The 23,955-nt window shown below is 37.4% G+C and overlaps 2 protein-coding genes across 2 annotated transcripts in view; both read right to left on the bottom strand.

Moving 5' to 3' along the window:
- Positions 1-919: 919 nt before the first annotated feature.
- Positions 920-20,623, bottom strand: LOC133635944 (zinc finger protein 521-like). The gene is made up of 8 exons (XM_062029423.1): positions 20,306-20,623; positions 17,780-17,812; positions 17,522-17,677; positions 12,727-12,783; positions 12,469-12,621; positions 7,585-7,710; positions 2,558-2,590; positions 920-2,466 (listed from the first exon to the last, which is right to left on the bottom strand). The coding sequence occupies exons 1-8, from the start codon at positions 20,484-20,486 to the stop codon at positions 1,859-1,861; spliced, it is 1,347 nt and encodes a 448-aa protein (XP_061885407.1). The 5' UTR covers positions 20,487-20,623; the 3' UTR covers positions 920-1,858.
- Positions 20,624-23,219: 2,596 nt separating this feature from the next.
- LOC133635592 (progranulin-like) overlaps positions 23,220-23,955 on the bottom strand; it is a 10,333-nt gene continuing 9,597 nt past the window's right edge. The window contains exons 6-7 of the mRNA XM_062028816.1: positions 23,617-23,763; positions 23,220-23,528 (exon numbers count right to left, since the gene is read on the bottom strand). Coding sequence (XP_061884800.1) covers positions 23,436-23,528; positions 23,617-23,763 — 240 coding nt within the window. The 3' untranslated portion in view covers positions 23,220-23,435. The remainder of the gene's footprint in view (positions 23,529-23,616; positions 23,764-23,955) is intronic.

The raw sequence follows: 23,955 nt of genomic DNA, 5'->3' as shown, positions 1-23,955 counted from the left end.
TTTTGAGCGTTTAATTGACCCCACAAATGTGATGCTCCAGAAACTCAATCTGCTCAAAAGAAGGTCAGTTTTGTAGCTTCTGTAACGAGCTAAACTGTTTTCAGATGTGTGAACATGATTGCACAAGGGTTTTCTAATCATCAATTAGTCTTCTGAGCCAATGAGCAAACACATTGTACCATTAGAACACTGGAGCGATAGTTGCTGGAAATGGGCCTCTATACACCTATGTAGATATTGCACCAAAAACCAGACATTTGCAGCTAGAATAGTCATTTACCACATTAGCAATGTATAGAGTGTATTTCTTTAAAGTTAAGACTAGTTTAAAGTTATCTTCGTTGAAAAGTACAGTGCTTTTCCTGCAAAAATAAGGACATTTCAATGTGACCCCAAACTTTTGAGCGGTAGTGTATATATATATATATATATATATACATATACGTATATATACATAGACGTATATATACATATGCGTATATATACATATGCGTATATATACATATACGTATATGTATGTATATATACATAGACGTATATATATGTATATATATATATATGTATATATATACATACATATATACATATATATATATATATATATATATATATATATACATATATATATATATACATACACATATATATATATATATATACATACACATATATATATATATATACATATACATATATATATATATATATATATATATATATATATATATATATATATATATATATATATATATATATATATATATATATATATATATATATATATATATATACATATACATATATATATATATATATATATACATATACATATATATATATATATATACATACATATATATATATATATATATATATATATATATATATATATATATATATATATATATATATACACACACACACACACACACATATATATATACATCTTTTGACACTTCTTCCACTCCCGTCGTTGCACGCTACACCGCTACGACAAAGATGACGGGGAGAAGACGCTGTCGAAGGTGAGCCACGTAAATAAGACCACCCACAAAAAAAGAGACCGTCAGAAAGCGGCTTGAAGATGATTATCTATGCAACTTTTTGAGCAAAGAATCACCATCCCATGTTATGTAGACCACAAGGAAGTATTTTACATTTAGAAACAAATCATAATAAATATGACTCCTTTAATGCGCCTTATATATGAGAAAAGCTCGAAAATAGACCATTCATTGGCAGTGCGCCCTATGGTCGGGAAAATACAGTACCGTATTTTTCGGAGTATAAGTCGCACCGGCCGAAAATGCATAATAAAGAAGCAAAAAAAACATATATAAGTCGCACTGGAGTATAAATCGCATTTTTTGGGGAAAAGTATTTGATAAAAGCCAACACCAAGAATAGACATTTCAAAGGCAATTTAAAATGTCTAAAGAATAGTGAACAACAGGCTGAATAAGTGTATGTTATATGAGGCATAAATAACCAACTGGTATGTTAACGTAACATATTATGGTAAGAGTCATTCAAATAACTATAACATATAGAACATGCTATACGTTTACCAAACAATCTGTCACTCCTCATCGCTAAATCCCATGAAATCTTATACGTCTAGTCTCTTACGTGAATGACATCAATGATATAATGTGTTAATCATTTCACACATAAGTCACTCCTGAGTATAAGTCGCACCCCCGGCCAAACTATGAAAAAAACTGCGACTTAGTCCGAAAAATATGGTGCACTTTGTTTTTTGCCCCCGTTGAACAAACTCACGTGTATCCCAAAGGAGGCCCAATTTAGCAACAAACATGCAAACAGTGAGCATGCTGGATGTTCGAATGTGAACACGCTAACAGTTAACATGCAACAAAGAGTGACGTTTCAAACTGTCCGCGTTAGAAAACTGCTTACCCGATAGTCCGCATTTCTTCCAGACCGTGTGGCTCCTGAGATGCCGCACTAAACTCTTCGTGTCCTTGATTTGTTTCCCACAAAGCCCACAAAGGGAGTCCTTCCCCACGTGAGCGCTCACGTGGGATTTGAGCGCGTATATGTCATAGAAAGTCTTTCCGCACACTTGGCAGGAGAACGTTTCTGCCTTTGTCTGACCGGCAGGGGCTTTTAATCTGGCGAGGCGCTTTCTTTTTGACTTGGGAGCGTTTGAAGCCGAAGAGGGCGTGTGCTTATAACTGACCTTCACATTAGGACCATCATTACTCTCCATTCCTTCTATTTCATGGAATTCTTGGCCAGAACTTTCCACATACATGACATTATAAGACGAGTCTTGGCCATTCTTACTTGGTTCTCCCGTTGGCAGACCCGGTTCTTCTTTAACCCCAAGTAGTGAGAACTTTTGGTCCTCCTGATCCGGAATGCCAAGTTCCGGCTGGCACCAGGGTTCGGAACTGGGCGGAATGGCCTCTTCAGAACTAGAGCCGAAGGGCAGGTCCATCTCTAAAGAGGGAAGCAGGGAAATATATTCATCATGGTGCCAATGTGCATCATTAAAATCAAATATGGTATTGAGTTTAAGACAAACACGCACCGGGGTCTTGGCTTTGCTGTAATGTTGCATAACCTGGAAAGTAAACACATACACAAAGTAGAAAAATAAATGTTAGTGGAAAATGCGTGTGAATGCTGAAAAGCCAAACTGAAATTAAAGCTGCAAGCAGCGTTGGTCGGGGTCCGTATTTTGGCAGGTGCTAGTCCTAGGTGTCCCAATACTTTTGTCCAGTGGTAGTCCTGAGTGAGACCTATATTGAGGTTTTTGTTTCAGGGGTCACCAACCTTTTTGAAAGCAAGAGCTACTTCTTGGGTAGTGATTAATGCGAAGGGCTACCAGTTTGATACACACTTAAATAAATTGCCAGAAATAGCCAATTTGCTCAATTTACCTTTAACTCTATGTTATTATTAATAATTAATGATATTTACACTTAATTGAACGGTTTAAAAGAGGAGAAAACACGAAAAAAAATGACAATTACATTTTGAAACATAGTTTATCTTCAATTTCGACTCTTTAAAATTCAAAATTCAACCGGAAAAAAAAGAGGAGAAAAACTAGCTAATTCGAATCTTTTTGAAAAAATTAAAAAAACAATTTATGGAACATCATTAGTAATTTTTCCTGATTAAGATTAATTTTAGAATTTTGATGACATGTTTTAAATAGGTTAAAATCCAATCTGCACTTTGTTAGAATATATAACAAATTGGACCAAACTATATTTATAACAAAGACAAATCATTATTTCTTCCAGAACAAATTTTTTAAAAATAAATTCAAAAGACCTTGAAATAAGATTTAAATTTGATTTTACAGATTTTCTAGATTTGTCAGAATATTTTTTGTGAATTTTAATCATAATAAGTTTGAAGAAATATTTCACAAATATTCTTCGTCGAAAAAACAGAAGCTAAAATGAAGAATTAAATTAAAATGTATTTATTATTCTTTACAATAAAAAAAATAAATTTACTTGAACATTGATTTAAATTGTCAGGAAAGAAGAGGAAGGAATTTAAAAGGTAAAAAGGTATATGTGTTTAAAAATCCTAAAATCATTTTTAAAGTTGTATTTTTTCTCTAAAATTATCTTTCTGAAAGTTGTAAGAAGCAAAGTAAAAAAATTAATGAATTTATTTAAACAAGTGAAGACCAAGTCTTTAAATATTTTCTTGGATTTTCAAATTCTATTTGAGTTTTGTCTCTCTTAGAATTAAAAATGTCGGGCAAAGCGAGACCAGCTTGCTAGTAAATAAATACAATTAAAAAAATAGAGGCAGCTCACTGGTAAGTGCTGCTATTTGAGCTATTTTTAGAACAGGCCAGCGGGCGACTCATCTGGTCCTTACGGGCGACCTGGTGCCCGCGGGCACCGCGTTGGTGACCCCTGCTCTACAATATTCGTACTGGGAGTTAGAGGAAGTTGTGTCTGTGCTTTTTTCCTAGGTGCTGCGGCACAGTGGTTGTTTTCTTTGAAGGCGCGTAAAATCACAGCAGCGGAGCAGCTTGAGTGGTCCTAATTCCATTTCACATTGTCATTATAGGGTGTTGTGTGTAGAATTTTGAGGACAAAAAATAAATAATTCCATTTCACGTTGTCGTTAACAGCAACGGAGCAACTTTAGTGCTGCGGGTCTTTGAGGGCACGTAAAATCAAAACGGTAGCACTAAATAAAACGCCGTCGTCAACTTTTAATCAGAAGGGTTCAATCTCTCTCCTGTAGCGGTTTGAAGCCGAAACGACAAACGCGCTCGGAGGAGATAATGTTTGATGTTTGGTGACCGGTTTTAACAAAAATTTTGTTTTGAAGGAGGGATTGCAAACTTCCTGTTGATTTTTGCTGAAGGATGTCAATCTATAAAATGTAGGTCTAGGTGAGACCTACATAGAGGTATTTGTTTCATGTCTCTAAGACAAGCAGTTTGGTCTGAGTTTTCCTCTGAGGAGCAGTTTTTTCTCTGTTTTATTCAAAAATTGCGCTAGAGCACAATTTTGAGTTTTGGGGTTCGGTTTTTTTTTAGATCGCAATTTCCACCAGTCCCGATGTGTGTGAGAATTTTGGTGAGTTTTTAAGTATTTTAAGGGGGTGAAATTAGAGCTCAAAGAGGCAAAAATGAGTGTTTTTAGTACATGTTTGTCTTAAATGGGAAATTGCCAACTTCCTGTTGGTTTTTGCCCGAGGATGTGAAATTATGAAATGAACTACAAAGAGGTTTTTGTTTCATGTCTCTACGACCTTCCTAGTGGGAGTTACAGGCAGTTTGTTTTTGTTTTTTCCTAGGGGGCGCTAGAGCGCAATTTTGATTTTTGGGGTTTGGTTTTTTTATTTTATGGAAATTTTCGCAGGTCCTGATTTGTGTGTGTCGAATTTGGTGAGTTTTGAAGCATGTTAAGTGGGTCAAATTAGCGTTTTTTTGTGGCGGCGGAAGAATAAAGAATAATAAAACCTTACAAAAACAATAGGTTCCTTTGTACCAGTACAAAGGACTCCCTGTGGGAGTCCTTTATACAGGGTACAGGGCGGACCCTAATTACAGTTAGCACATTAGCCAAATAGCATCAAGTAACAAAAACCACTTGGATGTAGGGGTGTAACGGTACGTGTATTTGTATTGAACCGTTTCGGTACAGGGGTTTCGGTTCAGAGGTGTACCGAACGAGTAGACATGCTAGCAGCGACCGGGCTAGGACAACATGTAAAAGCCAGAGCTGGAAGACCCTCCTGCCTCGTTAAGATCTCCCGTTTGGGAACACTTTGGCTGTGCGATACAACAATGGAGGACGGAGGTTTGCCGACATTGTTCAGCAGCTGCTTCTGACGACACGTCAAACATGTGTTGCACCTTTCCTGCTTCCGGCTCCCAGACCGTAGTCGAGGAGCGCAGGGGAGACACTCCTCCAGGGCCCATGTATTCTCGGGGGCAACACCCTTCACTCTACCCGGCAGTGGGTCTCCACAGCTCCGGACTCCAGTCCGGCGATTAGTTGCAAATCGTGGCTTTATTGAGGTCTTGCACACGGCCAATCCAACAAAACACTAGCCACTCCCCGCTACCGCTCCCTCACCTCTCTCGCCCACACACATTAAAGGGCCACACACACATATGCTACTCTCATAACACATTTGAAGCGTCACCACCGCATTCAAGCAGCCTCTCCTCGGCGAGTCAGGCAGGGCTAAAGCAATAACAAATGTTTTTATAGCAGCAGATTTAAGTCCATATTGCATTAAAAACTAGATTTTGACCCACTTCTAGGGTGGAAGAACAATAAGCCCATATATCCTCTTACTGCCAAGTTAGCCAGGCTGGGGGGGGGGAAGAAAAATTAATCTGAGGCTGAGTTGACTTGAAACTGTTTAATGTTGCACTTTTTATACGTAGAAGAAAAGTTTTGTCATTTTATTTAATCCGAGCAACAACTCGAGGCAGTTTAATGTTGATTAACGTGGACCCCGACTTAAACAAGTTGAAAAACTTATCGGGGTGTTACCATTTAGTGGTCAATTGTACGGAATATGTACTGTACTGTGCAATCTACTAATAAAAGTCTCAATCAATCAAAAAATGCACTTTATATGTAGAAAAGTTTTGTTAAGAAACCATTCTGAGCCTTATCTTATTTAGTTTTTATTTGATATATGTTGACCACATGAACCCTGGCAATGGACCCTGTGTGTATACCGTAATTTCCGGACTATAAGCCGCTACTTTTTCCCCTCGTTCTGGTCACTGCGGCTTATACAAGGGTGCGGCTTATTTACGGCCTGTTCTTCTCCGACACCGACGAAGAGGATTTCGGTGGTTTTAGTACGCAGGAGGAAGACGATGACACAATGATTAAAGACTGACTTTTCATATACCGGTAGGCTGGTTATTTTGATAACGTACAGGCGAGCACTTTGTATTACTTTGCACCGTTGTATTATTTGTACTCTGCACGAATGCTGTTCGCCATGTCAAAGATGTGAAAGTTTGATTGAATGATTGAAAGATTTATTGTTAATAAATGGGATGCTTTGCGTTCCCAAACAGTCATCTCTGTCCCGACAATCCCCTCCGTGGTAGCAGGAACCCCTATATACTACGCTAATTACACATCAAAACCCTGCGGCTTATAGTCGGGTGCGGCTTATATATGGAGCAAGCTGTATTTTCCCCTAAATTTAGCTGGTGCGGCTTATAGTCAGGTGCGGCTTATAGTCCGGAAATTACGGTATGTATGTTATGCCATTGTTTACAAATTTGGATAAATAAATAACTAAAAAATTTATATTTTGTTGTTTTCTTACTGTACCGAAAATGAACCGAACCGTGACCTCTAAACCGAGGTACGTACCGAACCGAGATTTTTGTGTACCGTTACACCCCTACTTGGATGTATACTTGCAAAATGCAAACATGCTCACTGTTGGAACATCTGTTACAACATGCTAGCTGGTAGCATGTAAACATGCTAGCTCTTAACATGCAAAGATGCATGTTACAAAATATCTGACTCAGACATATGTTACAAAAATTTGCCTAAAGCTATCCATCCCTCCATTTTCTACTGCTTGTCCCTTTCAGGGTCGCGAGGGGTGCTGGAGCCTATCTCAGCTGCATTTGGGCTAGCTAGCCAATCTTTTGTTACTTCACACATGTTAATTATCAGGGATCTGGTTGAGAAATGTGGAAGTGGTCACACTTTTTAATAGAGAATGAGTGTTTTACAAAAAAAGTGTGAAATCTGGGAACTTGATGGACATAAAAAGTAAGATTTCCTGATTGAGTGCTATTTCCGGAAGTGTGGAAATTTTGGGATAATAAAAAAAATGGTAACACGCATGTCATGAATGGGCCGAATATTTGGAGGAATAGTTTGAATCGGGTCAGGGGAAAAATAAAAAATACAATTGAATCGGATGCAAAATGGGGGATGAGAAGGTGGAGGAAAAAAAGGGCCAGATAATAAATGACAATACTAGGAGAATACTGCTTTTCAGCATTCACACAGAGAAACGACAATAAATGCAGGTAAATAAAAAAGTAGAGCAAGGCAAAAAGCCGGACTTACGTACCATGTTTCTTAGATACGTGGCCCTCAAAGTTTCCTTTCCGGTTTAAAATTTTCCGGCAGTACGGACAGTGCCAGTGACTTCTGCCCTGGACCAGATCTTTGCACATGCACGGCACCACAAATGTATCTAAAAGGGGGAAAACATGGGAGATCAACAACTAAAAACACAATTTAAATACTACTAAAATAGAATGGTGACCTTTAAGAACATATTTAAATATTTGACTGCACATGTCCAACTGTTTAATGTTGACTAAAGTCATATTTACTGTCAGGTTCAAACACTGATGACATCTATTAAACAAGACAAGAGGCAAAGAATTAAACAGAGACAGAATTCAATTTGGACTCAATTGAGGAGAAACGCGGCGACTGTACTCTCTGTACGGTCTTCCACCATGCTCTGACGAAAAAAGGTTTGCGCCTCCTCCTTTATTTGGGCACTCCCTGTTTACACAACAACATCTGCTTCCAAAGGAATGGGGGGGTATGTAAACAGCTCTTGTTTTGGTCACATTGAAAACAAAGAAAAAGATGCCTCGGGCTTGGGCTGGTCCTGGATCTAGCCTGGGCAGGTCTTGGATGACAATAGATAACCCCCATCCCGTCTCCTCCCATCGTACACAATAGAATTTTACAAGCCTTTGCTTGGTGCAACAAAGACAACCTCTTGTCTGTTCATTGGGAACTTAGAGAATGGAAAGTTTTTTGAAAATTTACCCAGGTTTCCCACACATTCATTTATTTGTGGCGGCCCGCCACGAAAGAATTACGTCCGCCACAAATAAAAAAAATTAAAATTAAAAAAATGTTTTTTTTTGGTCCTCTCCAGCTTCTCAGGCAAATCATATAGTTGATGTAGATGCCCATATCGACTGTTCAGATTTACTTTACAAAAGAGAAGTGTAGGATACTTCTCTTGTTGCCTTATTTGTATTTGACTTTATTAAATGTATTTATATTAGAAACACAACATGTGTACCGTAATTTCCGGACTATAAGCCGCTACTTTTTCCCCTCGTTCTGGTCCCTGCGGCTTCTACAAGGGTGCGGCTTATTTACGGCCTGTTCTTCTCCGACACCGACAAAGAGGATTTCGGTGGTTTTAGCTTCTGTTTTTTCGACGAAGAATATTTGTGAAATATTTCTTCAAACTTATTATGATTAAAATTCAAAAAAATTATTCTGGCAAATCTAGAAAATCTGTAGAATCAAATTTAAATCTTATTTCAAAGTCTTTTGAATTTCTTTTAAAATTGTTGTTCTGGAAAATCTAGAAGAAATAATGCATTGTCTTTGTTAGAAATATAGCTTGGTCCAATTTGTTATATATTCTAACAAAGTGTAGATTGGATTTTAACCTTTTTAAAACATGTCATCAAAATTCTAAAATTAATCTAGTTTTTCTCTTCTTTTTTTCGGTTTAATTTTGAATTTTAAAGAGTCGAAATTGAAGATAAACTATGTTTCAAAATTTAATTGTCATTTTTTTCGTGTTTTCTCCTCTTTTAAACCGTTCAATTAAGCGTAAATATCTTAAATTATTAATAATAACAGAGTTAAAGGTAAATTGAGCAAATTGGCTATTTCTGGCAATTTATTTAAGTGTGTATCAAACTGGTAGCCCTTCGCATTAATCACTACCCAAGAAGTAGCTCTTGCTTTCAAAAAGGTTGGTGACCCCTGTTATACAACATATTTCTGCTCAAACTCTTAATGGATCTGTCCCGATACAGCATCTACATGTACATATAAATGTACATAACTTAAATTAAATAAATAATAATAATATCAAAAGGTGAAAATAGAGATAAAGGCATCATGTAATGACAAAATGCTGACAAATTGATATTTCTAAAGAATAAAAAAAAATAATATTTGTCTTTAAAGATGTATGGATAAAGTTAGGGATGTCCGATAATGGCTTTTTGCCGATATCCGATATTCCGATATTGTCCAACTCTTTAATTACCGATACTGATATCAACCGATACCGATATCAACCGATATATGCAGTTGTGGAATTAACACATTATTATGCCTAATTTGGACAACCAGGTATGGTGAAGATAAGGTACTTTTTAAAAAAATAATAATAAAATAAGATAACTAAATTAAAAACATTTTCTTGAATAAAAAAGAAAGTAAAACAATATAAAAACAGTTACATAGAAACTAGTAATTAATGAAAATGAGTCAAATTAACTGTTAAAGGTTAGTACTATTAGTGGACCAGCAGCACGAACAATCATGTGTGCTTACGGACTGTATCCCTTGCAGACTGTATTGATATATATTGATATATAATGTAGGAACCAGAATATTGATAACAGAAAGAAATGGGGGGAGGGAGGTTTTTTGGGTTGGTGCACTAATTGTAAGTGTATCTTGTGTTTTTTATGTTGATTTAATAATTTTTTTTTTTTAAAAAACAAAAAAAAACGATACAGATAATAAAAAAAACGATACCGATAATTTCCGATATTACATTTTAACGCATTTATCGGCCGATAATATCGGCAGGCCGATATTATCGGACATCCCTAGATAAAGTTTATCTATAGTCTTTTTATTAGACATTACAAATAACATGATGGTATTATGTTCACACGCCAACACTGTTCTACTTAACAATCAGTAATCATGATTTCAATATTGATAACAATAATCTTAATTATTACTTTGGCCATAATTGGCAGCCTTAGATCTCATACATGAACACTATTTTTATCTATATGGACAACAAGTGCAGTTACAGCATATGGCCATCAGGTGCCATCTTTCAAAATGTTATATACATACGTACAGTATATGCATGCTTGCTGCCTGGAAAGAAAATAATGTTTGCCTTGGTGCCCGTCTAACTTGCCTTGGTGCCCTAAAATACTTGCTTTGACCTTAAAAAGTTCAAATTTGAGGCCTGCATACAGTATGCTTTCTGTATCGTTAATATATTGCATCGGTGGCCACTTCCCTCTGAGAATATTCTGTTGAAGCCTCCCAACGGCCGTATAAAGTTAGGACAAAAAATACAGAACAAACAGCAATAGCTTCCAAAGTGGCGTCCGATTAGATATTTTTCAAGGGGCGAAAAACATTGGTACTATTGGACATTCAAAAGTTTAGACAAGATCAAGTTAAGTTCACCTGCAAGAGTTATACTGTTGTGTATTGTAGCTGTATCCTGAAATGATATTCATTTTTTTATATTTCATGTCTTATTCATACAGAAATTTCTCTTTTTCTGAATTTATTATTTTATTTAAAAAAATGTCATTACTATTTTATTCATCCCGAATTTGAATTGTATTCAATTACCGAAAATCTTTGTGCGTGGTGTGTACAGTAAGTAGAGCAAAAAAACCTCCTCATACAGTACAGGACAAAAGTTTGGACACACCTTGTCATTCACAACACAACTGATGGTCCCAACCTCATTGATAAAGCAAGAAATTCCACTTGTCAATCAACCCTGATAAGGCACACCTGTGAAGTGAAAACCATTTCAGGTGACTACCTCTTGAAGCTCATGGAGAGAATGCCAAGAGTGTGCAAAGCAGTAATCAGAGCAAAGGGTGGCTATTTTGAAGAAACTAGAATATGAAACATGTTTTTTTGTTAAGTACATAACTCCACATGTGTTTATTCATAGTTTTGATGTGACAATTTACAATGTAAATAGTCATTAAAATAAAAAATAAAAAATTTGATGAGAAGGCATGTACTGTATATTTCAGTTTTGGTCCGAATTAGTGTTGTACCGGTACCAAAATGTATTTCGATATCACAAAAAATGTCATTATTGGCTTTATTTGAACAAAAAATCTTGGGGTACATGAAACATATGTTTATTATTGTAATTTAGTCCTTAAATAAAATAGTGAACATACTAAACAACTTGTCTTTTAGTAGTAAGTAAACAAACAAAGACTCCTAATTAGTCTGCTGACGTATGCAGTAACATATTGTGTCATTTATACACCTATTATTTTGTACACATTATGAGGGACAAGCTGTAAATATTGATTATTAATCCACTTGTTCATTTACTGTTAATATCTGCTTATTTTCTTTTTCAACATGTTCTATCTACACTTCTGTTAAAATGTAATAATCACTTATTCTTCTCTTGTTTGATACTTTACATTAGTTTTGGATGATACCACACATGTAACGATCCGATACCAAGTAGTTACAGGGTCATACAATGGTCATATTCAAAGTCCTCATGTTTCCAGGGACGTATTTACTGAGTTTATAAACATAATATGAATAAAAAAATTTAAAATTGGTTTAATGCCAAAAAATATTGATGTAATCATAGTTGTATCGACTAGATACGCTCCTGTACTTGGTATCATTACAGTGGATGTCAGGTGTAGATCCACCCATGGCGTTTGTTTACATTGTGACGCCGGTGAGCTATTGTATCCTCCTACGGTGTGTAGTGAAGCATGTTTAGCTATTCCTCGTCCTGCAGTGATAATGTTACTTGTAAGAAACATACTTTATTTGTCGCCATGGAGACAAGGATTAGTGATTTAGAATTAGCTAAAACACTGCCGACTGCGGATGGATGTTAGCTGCTAACTAGGTAGCCATGTCTTAAAGCACCTCTTCCTGAGGGCGTTTTAGTGTTATAACTTCACCTTTATCTTTACTTTTTAGGCCAAAATGCGTCCATTCTCCCTTTTCTGTCTACACACTGTGTCTGCTTGTAAGTACTCCATGTGTGCGTGCTGCCGAACATGCTCCTCTGCAATGCCAGCAGTGTCACGACGGGGGACCGGAACTTTTTAGAGGCGGTATAGTACCGAATATGATTCATTAGTACCGCGGCACTATACACCGTATGCTGTACAACCCTAGTGCAAATAACACGTACCTATTCCGTCTTCATTGAAATGCACGGCAAAGGAGTAATGTCTCTTCATCAGATGTGCTTCTGTGGCCTGACATCCCTTGATGCAGTAAGGACAGCTGTCACTGCAAGCCCACTGAAGAAAGTCCGCACATGAGGTGAACGCTAACGGCAGGTCTGGGGGGAAAAAAAGGATGACGTGAGTCGTGTCATGGAGAATTAGGAAGCACTTCCGTCACGGTGCTGCTACGATACTGTCATGTGTAAACGAAGGCACTTCACCTGTTGGGAGTCGGGGAGGATTTGGCTCTGACATACGGACGCTGGAACTGTGATCAGCTAATAAGAGAAGTGCAAGAAAAGAAAAAAATGTATCGGCAAGTTAAAATAACAAAGTGACATAAATACTACTGTCAGGTTCAAACACTGATGGCATCTATTAAACAAGACAAGAAGCAAGGAATTAAACAGAGACAGAATTAAATTTGGCTCAATGAGGAGAAACCTTGTACATCTTCTGTTATTATTTGTATTATCTTCTGTGTGTTCTCTCCTGAACAAAACGCTGTTGTATCATCCGCAATTAATACTAACTTTAAAGGCCTACTGAAAGCCGCTACTACCGACCACGCAGTCTGATAGTTTATATATCAATGGTGAAATCTTAACATTGCAACACATGCCAATACGGCCGGGTTAACTTATAAAGTGACATTTAAAATTTCCCGGGAAATATCCGGCTGAAACGTCGCGGTATGATGACGTATGCGCGTGACGAAGTCAGTTTAACGGAAGTTATGGTACCCCGTAGAATCCTATACAAAAAGCTCTGTTTTCATTTCATAATTCCACAGTATTCTGGACATCTTTTGCAATTTGTTTAATGAACAATGAAGGCGGCAAAGAAGACAGTTGTAGGTGGGATCGGTGTATTAGCAGCGGACTACAGCAACACAACCAGGAGGACTTTGTTGGAGAGCAGACGCGCTAGCCGGCGACCTCACCTTGACTTCCTACGTCTCCGGGCCGCCAAACGCATCGGGTGAAGTCCTTCGTCCTTCCGCCGATCGCTGGAACGCAGGTGAGCACGGGTGTTGATGAGCAGATGAGGGCTGGCTGGCGTAGATGGAGAGCTAATGTTTTTAGCATAGCTCTGTGCGGTCCGGTTGCTAAGTTAGCTTCAATGGCGTCGTTAGCACAGCATTGTTAACCTTCGCCAGCCTGGAAAGCATTAACCGTGTATTTACATGTCCACGGTTTAATAGTATTGTTGATTTTCTATCCATCCTTCCAGTCAGGGGTTTATTTGTTTTAGTTTCTATATGCAGTTAAAGCACGATGCTATCACGTTAGCTCGTAGCTAAAGCGTTTCGCCGATGTATTGTCGTGGAGATAAAAGGCACTGAATGTCCATTTCGCGTTCTCGACTCTCATTTTCAAGAGGATATAGTATCCCAGGTGGTTTAAAATACAAATCCGTGATCCACAATAGAAAAAGGAGAGTGTGGAATCCAATGAGTCAGCTTGTACCTAAGTTACGGTCAGAGCGAAAAAAAATATGTATTTCACTGCATTCTAGTCCGTCACTCTAACGTTCCTCATCCACGAATCTTTCATCCTCGCTCAAATTAATGGGGTAATGGTCCGAATCGCTCTAGCTGCGTTGAAAACAATAGGAAAATATGAGGGAGTGAACAACTGACAACGTCACGCTACTTCCGGTAGGGGCAAGGTTTTTTTTTATCAGAGACCAAAAGTTGCAAACTTTATCGACGTTGTTCTATACTAAATCCTTTCAGCAAAAATATGGCAATATCGCGAAATGATCAAGTATGACACATAGAATGGATCTGCTATCCCCGTTTAAATAAAAAAAAATTCATTTCAGTAGGCCTTTAAATATTTTGTAACTTTACAAATGTCATTTATATAGAGATTGAATAATTTAGGTCCTAGTATTGCTGCATTCATCTTTCTTCCAGTTCCTGCCGCTGAAAACCATCCCCACAGCATGATGCTGCCACCACCATATATAGCAGACCTGGGCAAATTAAGGCCCGGGGGCCACATGCGGCCCGTTAATCTTTTCAATCTGGCCCGCCGGACATTCCCAAATAATTTTTTTTAGATGTTTAAGATGTAAAGTGTAGCTGCCATTATGATGTGCAGTGATGTTTTCTAATGAGCGTAAGTATTCAACTATACAAAGTAGAGATGTCCGATAATATCGGTCTGCCGATATTATCGGCCGATAAATGCGTTAAAATGTAATATCGGAAATTATCGGTATCGGTTTTTTATTATCAGTATCGTTTTTTTGGGGTTTTTTTTTTTTTTAATCCACATAAAAAACACAAGATATACTTACAATTAGTGCACCAACCCAAAAAAACTCCCTCCCCCATTTACACTCATTCACACAAAAGGGTTGTTTCTTTCTGTTATTAATATTCTGGTTCCTACATTATATATCAATATATATCAATACAGTCTGCAAGGGATACAGTCCGTAAGCACACATGATTGTGCGTGCTGCTGCTCCACTAATAATACTAACCTTTAACAGTTAATTTTACAAATTTGTATTAATTACTAGTTTCTATGTAACTGTTTTTATATTGTTTTACTTTCTTTTTTATTCAAGAAAATGTTTTTAATTTATTTATCTTATTTTATTTTCTTCATTTTTTTAAAAAAGTACCTTATCTTCACCATACCTGGTTGTCCAAATTAGGCATAATAATGTGTTAATTCCACGACTGTATATATCGGTTGATATCGGTATCGGTTGATATCGGTATCGGTAATTAAAGAGTTGGACAATATCGGATATCGGCAAAAAGCCATTATCGGACATCCCTAATACAAAGTATTTCAATGGTTACAATTTGCACTTTTGCATGCACTAGTTACTATGGTCATCTAATTAGTTACTATGGTCATCTAAGTCACAGCAGGTCAGACGAGGCACCAAGCAGTGTGGGTGGGGAGCGTTTCCACAGAGGCCAGTCTGGGTGTCAGGGACAGACGCGGGAAAATATTTTTACAACAAAGTTCTAAAGCTTAGTGATGTATCAGATGTATCAGATTGTAGGTGGCTTTTATTTTACCCTTCGCGTTCATGTTTCACTGCGTTTGTAGCATTTTTGGTGCGTTTCGCTTGATTGTAAAATCAGTGGATGGAGAGGGGGCGTGACGTTCATATGCTGTCAATATTCAGTGTTTTATCCTACATAGTTAATATTGTAAACCCCACTGTCAGAATAATTGTATCTAAGTTATCACAAAACTTTGTGTTTCAATGAGTTCCCGGCGAGAGGACAAAAGCTGTCTTTGATCCTACCAATCAAAAGTAGGGATGTCCGATAATGGCTTTTTGCCGATATCCGATATTCCGATATTGTCCAACTCTTTAATTACCGATACCGATATCAACCGATACCGATATCAACCGATATATGCAGTCGTGGAATTAACACATTATTATGCCTAATTTGGACAACCAGGTATGGTGAAGATAAGGTACTTTTTTAAAAAATTTGTAAAATAAGATAAATACATTAAAAACATTTTCTTGAATAAAAAAGAAAGTACAACAATATAAAAACAGTTACATAGAAACTAGTAATTAATGAAAATTTGTAAAATTAACTGTTAAAGGTTAGTACTATTAGTGGAGCAGCAGCACGCACAATCATGTGTGCTTACGGACTGTATCCCTTGCAGACTGTATTGATATATATTGATATATAATGTAGGAACCAGAATATTAATAACAGAAAGAAACAACCCTTTTGTGTGAATGAGTGTAAATGGGGGAGGGAGGTTTTTTGGGTTGGTGCACTAATTGTAAGTGTATCTTGTGTTTTTTATGTTGATTTAATAAAAAAAAACAAAAAAAGATACCGATAATAAAAAAAACGATACCGATAATTTCCGATATTACATTTTAACGCATATATCGGCCGATAATATCGGCAGGCCAATATTATCGGACATCTCTAGTTTTTATTTATATATATAAAGGATTTTTGAATTGTTGCTATTTTTAGAATATTTAAAAAAAATCTCACGTACCCCTTGGCATACCTTCAAGTACCCCCAGGGGTATGCGTACACCCATTTGAGAACCACTGATGTAGATGCCCATATAGCTGTTCAGATTTACTTTACAGAAGAGAAGTGTAGGATACTTCTCTTGTTGCCTTATTTGTATTTGACCACTACTGTTTTCTGTTTATTTGTTACTGACTGTGGCAGGACACCTCTGCCTCTGTTTCACTTTATGTTGCTGGTAAATAATATGGTTGTAGTAGTAGGCTAAAGTTAAATTATTTAGTATGCACTAATTAAAGGGCAGAGCTTTAAGAGACATTTTAGCTTTTATATTTTATAAGATATATTTTTTGTAAGAACCACAATTAATACATATATTTCAGTGAATAACTTATTGTTCAAATCTGTATAAAAATATGTACATAAAGTGTTGTAATTATATTGTAAAATGGATGGATGGATGGACGTTTAAAACTGTTATTAATTAGTAAGTATACATTTTTTGAGCCTTTTTAGAGAAAATCATATCATTGTAGTACATTATGCAAATTACTCGATGATGTCATGGTGACCACGCCCCCACCGCCACAGGTATCTTGGCAGTTTATGGGAAACACTGGATCCTTTTATTATGTTCAGAGTTTGCATTTCTTGTTTAGCACTTAGCAATACTGCTACATAGTGCTTAGTGTTTCAGCACACAGCTTTTAAACATTATAGCTCACCCTCCTTATATTCAGGCTAAGAATATAAGGTTCTGGATCATAATTTGTTGGTTCTCACAAAGTCTGCACGATTTGCATTGTTGTTGATGGTGAAGTGATCTGTGGCTGGCTTGCTCGTTATCTCTCAAAACGGCTGTTATCTATTTACCCGCAAACTTTGTAAGTCTGGTTATAACTAACGTTTACATTAGAACAGTAATTACTCTCGACTCCTATTTCATGGAATTATTGGCCAGAACTTTCCACATAGATGGCATTATAAGACGAGTCTCGGCCATGATGATGTGCCTCCTTACCGTGTTCTTCAGTAGGCAGAACCGGTTCTTCTTTAACCCGAAGTAGCGAGAACTTTTGGTCCTCCTGATCCCGAATGCTAAGTTCCGGCTGGCACCAGGGTTCGGAACTGGGCGGAACAGCCTCTTCGGGAATAGAGCTGAAGGGCAGGTCCATCTCTAAAGAGGGAAGCAGGTAAATATATTCATCATGGTGCCGATGTGTATCAGAAAAATCACAGAAAAATATAATATGGCATTGAGTTTAAGATAAACACGCACCGGTGTCTTGGCCTTGCTGTAATGTTGCATAATCTGGAAAGTAAAAACATAAACAAAGTAGAAAATTACATTTTAGAGGAAAATGCGTGTGAATGCTGAAAAGCCGAACTGAAATTACAGTTAGCACCAGTGTTTCCCACACATTCATTTATTTGTGGCGGCCCGCCACGAAAGAATTACGTCCGCCACAAATAAAAATAAAATACATTTTTAAAAAAATATATATATTTTTTTTGGGTCCTGTCCAGCTTCTCAGGCAAATCATATAGTTGATGTAGATGCCCGTATCGGCTGTTCAGATTTACTTTACAAAAGAGAAGTGTAGGATACTTCTCTTGTTGCCTTATTTGTATTTGACCACTACTGTTTTCTGTTTATTTGTTACTGACTGTGGCAGGACACCTCTGCCTCTGTTTCACTTTATGTTGCTGGTAAATAATATGGTTGTAGTAGTAGGCTAAAGTTAAATTATTTAGTAGGCACTAATTAAAGGGGCAGAGCTTTAAGAGACATTTTAGCTTTTATATTTTATAAGATATATTTTTTGTAAGAACCACAATTAATAAATGTATTTCAGTGAATAACTTATTGTTCAAATCTGTATATAAATATGTACATAAAGTGTTGTAATTATATTGTAAAATGGATGGATGGACGTTTAAAACAAAACTGTTATTATTAATTAGTAAGTGCTAATGTTAACATATGTGTAATACTTTGAAATATGTACATGCAAAATTGATAGGTGTTAGCACATGCAAACATGCTCGCTGTTAGAACGTGCAAACACGCTCGCTGTTAGAACATGCAAACATGCTGGCTGTTAGAACATGCAAACATGCTGGCTGTTAGAACGTGTAAACATGCTCGCTGTTAGAACATGCAAACATGCTCGCTGTTAGAACGTGCAAACATGCTGGCTGTTAGAACATGCAAACATGCTGGCTGTTAGAACATGCAAACATGCTGGCTGTTAGAACATGCAAACATGCTGGCTGTTAGAACATGCAAACATGCTGGCTGTTAGAACGTGCAAACATGCTGGCTGTTAGAACGTGCAAACATGCTGGCTGTTAGAACGTGCAAACATGCTGGCTGTTAGAACGTGTAAACATGCTGGCTGTTAGAACGTGTAAACATGCTGGCTGTTAGAACATGTAAACATGCTGGCTGTTAGAACATGTAAACATGCTGGCTGTTAGAACGTGCAAACATGCTGGCTGTTAGAACGTGTAAACATGCTGGCTGTTAGAACATGTAAACATGCTGGCTGTTAGAACATGTAAACATGCTGGCTGTTAGAACGTGCAAACATGCAGGCTGTTAGAACGTGTAAACATGCTGGCTGTTAGAACATGTAAACATGCTCGCTGTTAGAACATGCAAACATGCTGGCTGTTAGAACGTGCAAACATGCTGGCCGTTAGAACATGCAAACATGCTGGCTGTTAGAACATGCAAACATGCTGGCTGTTAGAACATGCAAACATGCTGGCTGTTAGAACGTGTAAACATGCTGGCTGTTAGAACATGTAAACATGCTGGCTGTTAGAACATGCAAACATGCTGGCTGTTAGAACGTGTAAACATGCTGGCTGTTAGAACATGTAAACATGCTCGCTGTTAGAACATGCAAACATGCTGGCTGTTAGAACGTGCAAACATGCTGGCCGTTAGAACATGCAAACATGCTGGCCGTTAGAACATGCAAACATGCTGGCTGTTAGAACATGCAAACATGCTGGCTGTTAGAACATGCAAACATGCTGGCCGTTAGAACATGCAAACATGCTCGCTGTTAGAACATGACAAAGTAGAAACATCTATTCTAGTAGAAATAAATACATAATGCTTAGTGTTCCACTAAAGCTGGATCTGTTCAGCACACAGCTTCTCAAACATTTAGATCATCCTCCTTGTATCCAAGATCAACAACCTAAGTTACACATCATTTGTCCCAAAGTCATTGTTGTTGAAGGGGAAGTGATCTGTGGTTACTACATCTACGTCACGGATCACGTGACTGGCTTGCTCATTATCGCTAAAAAAAAGCTCTGGAAGTCCCGTTAGATTGATATTATTTAGATCATATCTATTTACTGGCACACTTTGTAAGTCTTTCGGTGTTTTTTTTTTTTATGTACATAATAATAATTTCAATATAGAGGCAACTTGTTGTTACATTCTACTAGCCAGTCAACACATGTGGTTCGTTCATATTTGATACTTTGTTCTCCATTTAAGAAACTAGAACAAAGATAAATGCAACTAAACTAAAACTCAACAGAATAACATTAATTCCCAGTTCTAATCATGTTTAGCATGTTATATAATGATCCAGATGGGCAACGTAATACCGGAAACTACCGCGAACCATCCCAAAGTATTTATTATTATTATTATTAGCCGCCTATTCATTGTTTTCTATACTACAAACTGTAAAAAAATAACATTTTGTTAAAAAAGATACACGACGACAATGTTAATAGTTCAATACTGAAAGCTTGAAAGTGAGAAAGGACCAACCTTCCTGCTTGGCTTTGATGAGAAGATCCAGCTCCGAACAAAGGCGGTTGTTTTCTTCCCTCAAGCGGCAAGCTTGCGCCTCGTACGCGGTTACCGTTTTTTCGACGGCACCGAATATTTCCGTAGCAATCACGTGAAGCCGCTGGGTTATAAAGTCTTGAAGGTCCTCCAGTTGCGCCATTTTCCCGCTGTTAGTTGTCGTTATTTCAGTTGGAGGAAGTCGCCTCCAGGATGGGTTTCCGGTTATGCCTTCCAAAACAAAAGCTTCGCAACCACGTGATATATTAGAGAGTGCGACACATCCGGTTTCAAGGTGGCGGTAGCTACCAAACAAAAGGGGAGCGTATGCGAGCATTCCAATTATTACTAAAGTCTAAAATCAAAACGTTTAGGCCATTTTAAAAACTATTTGTCTTTTTTTTGTTTTGTTTTGTTTTGCTTAGTTTTTTTTTGTTGTTGTTGTTGTTGGTTTTTTTTTTTTTTTTTTTTTTTGCTCCATGCTTTTTTAACCTGTAAAGCACTTTGGTGCAATCTAAAAAGTTGTTGAAAATGTGCTATATAAATAAAGTTGACTTGACTTGACTTGACTTGACTTTATCCAGATTCCGAACTGACCACAACTCTCACAAAAAAGCTCACATTTTCAATGGCGATTGGGCGCTTTAACGGCGTTTTCACACGTCATTTCCGGCTCCTGCCCTACATGAGGCACATTTCCTTCCATCACTGAAACCTTCATGGTAAATTAATAGACCAGTTGAAGAAAACTCACGTGTTTTTGATGTAAAATACCCATTTTGGTATTTGTATCTAAATGTCCGATCTGTTTATATCCAAATGCCCATTTTGGTATTTGTATCCAAAAGTCTGAATATTTATTACTATTTTTGTTTTTCATTAAGCCTATTATCCATTACTGCACTACAAACCATGGCATTTCCCTATTGTGGGTTAAATATAAATGTATCATATATCCCTTTTTGGTATTTGTATTCAAATGTCCATTTTAGTATTTATATCTAAATCATCGTTTTGGTATTTGTATCTAAATGTCAGATCTATTATTTGTATCCAAATGCCCATTTTGGCATTGTTTCCAAAAGTTTGATCCTATATTTACACCCAAATGCCTTTTTTGGTATTTGTATCCAAATATCAGAGTATTTACAATTGTTTTGTTGTTCATTATGCTATACTTCTGTTACTGCACAGCAACAACGCCATTTTAGTATTTGTATCTGAATTCCCATTTTGATGTTTGAATGAGAATGCATTCACTGCTCTGTGTGTGAATGTGCAGTGTGTGTGTGTGCATACAGTATGCGTGTAGGTAAATGTGTGCATACAGTATGTAAATGTGTGTGTAAACACAATGTGTGTATGTAAATGAATGTGCATACAGTATGTAAATGTGTGTGCATACAGTATGTAAATGTGTGTGTAAACAGTATGTGTGTATGTAAATGAATGTGCATACAGTATGTAAATGTGTGTGCATACAGTATGTAAATGTGTGTGCATACAGTATGTGTGTATGTAAATTAATGTGCATACAGTATGTAAATATGTGTGTAAACAGTATGTAAATGTGTGTGTAAACAGAATGTGAGTATGTAAATGTGTGTGCATACAGTACCTGTGTATGTAAACGTGTGTGCAAACAGAATGTGTATGTAAATGTGTGTGCATACAGTATATGTGCATACAGCATGTGTGTATGTTAATGTGTGTGCATACAGTATGTAAATGTGTGTGTAAACAGTATGTGTGTATGTAAATGAATGTGCATACAGTATGTAAATGTGTGTGTAAACAGTATGTAAATGTGTGTGTAAACAGTATGTGTGTATGTAAATGAAGGTGCATACAGTATGTAAATGTGTGTAAACAGTATTTAAATGTGTGTGTAAACAGTATGTGTGTATGTAAATGAATGTGCATACAGTATGTAAATGTGTGTGTAAACAGTATGTAAATGTGTGTGTAAACAGTATGTGTGTATGTAAATGAATGTGCATACAGTATGTGTGCATACAGTATGTGTGTATGTAAATGTGTGTGCAAACAGAATGTGTATGTAAATGTGTGTGCATACAGTATATGTGCATACAGCATGTGTGTATGTAAATGTGTGTGCATACAGTATGTGTGCATACAGCATGTGTGTATGTAAATGTGTGTGCATACAGCATGTGTGTATGTAAATGTGTGTGCATACAGCATGTGTGTATGTAAATGTGTGTGCATACAGTATGTGTGCATACAGCATGTGTGTATGTAAATGTGTGTGCATACAGCATGTGTGTATGTAAATGTGTGTGCATACAGCATGTGTGTATGTAAATGTGTGTGCATACAGTATGTGTGCATACAGCATGTGTGTATGTAAATGTGTGTGCATACAGTATGTGTGCATACAGCATGTGTGTATGTAAATGTGTGTGCATACAGCATGTGTGTATGTAAATGTGTGTGCATACAGTACTCGTGTGTGTGTGTGTGTACATATAGCATGTGTGAGCATACAGTATGTGTGTGTAATGTGTGTGCATACAGCACACGTATGTGTGTGTGTGTGTACATATAGTATGTGTGAGCATACAGTATGTGTGTGTAAAGTGTGTGCATACAGTACACGTGTGTGTGTGTACATAGTATGTGTGAGCATACAGTATGTGTGTAATGTACAAATACTTCATAATTGCATACTTCTCTCTGCGTTTAGGCATCTTGTCCGCATGCAAACACGTATTATTGTCCTTGAAAAGAGAGTTTTGTAAACCCTGGCCAAGGTGAAGGGTTTCAAAACTCTCCTCAGGGTATGCGTGTAGAAACGGAGACTTGTACTCATCTGATGACGTTACTTCCCAAGTTGAATATTGTAACATTCCAAGGAACGGAGGCTCACAGATGGTCTTTCTTTATTCCACAAAATGCAGCGTTCAATCGCCATGCCCACAGACACATGGGGCGTGAGGGGGACCACAACTGCACTGTGAGTGTATCCAACATGGCTGATAGTACTGGATGAGAATATGTCTTGGCACTAAGTCACAAGGAAAAGGATTAGCCCTAGGAGAGATCTGAGATGGAAGGTAAGGTAGCGGCAAGAAAGGCGAAGGCGGTGGACTCATGAGGTGTGTGGGCTAGTGCACGACAAAGGGGAGATGTTGCAAGTGTTTCCATATTCACAGCAGTGCTGACCGTCCACACAACACTGGCCCTGAAATCCAAGGTCATCAGACGTTACAAAAACGTACTCACCCAGGTTAGTTGCCATCCTAGTTCTGCAACAAAAACAACTTTTATACCAGTGGGTAGGGGCAGCAATTCCAAGAGCCGGCAGATAATCCTTTGCAGCAAGATGTGCCCTGCGGGCAGTAGAACTTGGCATCACAGCGAATGACTTCCAGCTCCTGCCGGCTTCCACTGGCCTCTGCCGCAGATGTGACAGACGTCTGCAAAGATGAACACATATGGCACGGTCTTGTGAGATGACGCTGGCTGCTAGCAGATCATTATTAAGAAAAAATGACCGACAGGAAGGCGAGAAACACTTTTTATTTCAACCATACCTCCCGTCAAAAGCCTAAAGACTGACCGCACAGTTCCTGTCTTCACCATAAAAGTGCTGCTCCATCCTGCAAAAT

Source organism: Entelurus aequoreus, linkage group LG20, assembly GCF_033978785.1.
Source record: "Entelurus aequoreus isolate RoL-2023_Sb linkage group LG20, RoL_Eaeq_v1.1, whole genome shotgun sequence".
Lineage (NCBI taxonomy): Eukaryota > Metazoa > Chordata > Actinopteri > Syngnathiformes > Syngnathidae > Entelurus > Entelurus aequoreus.
This window is presented reverse-complemented; position numbering and strand designations above follow the sequence as displayed.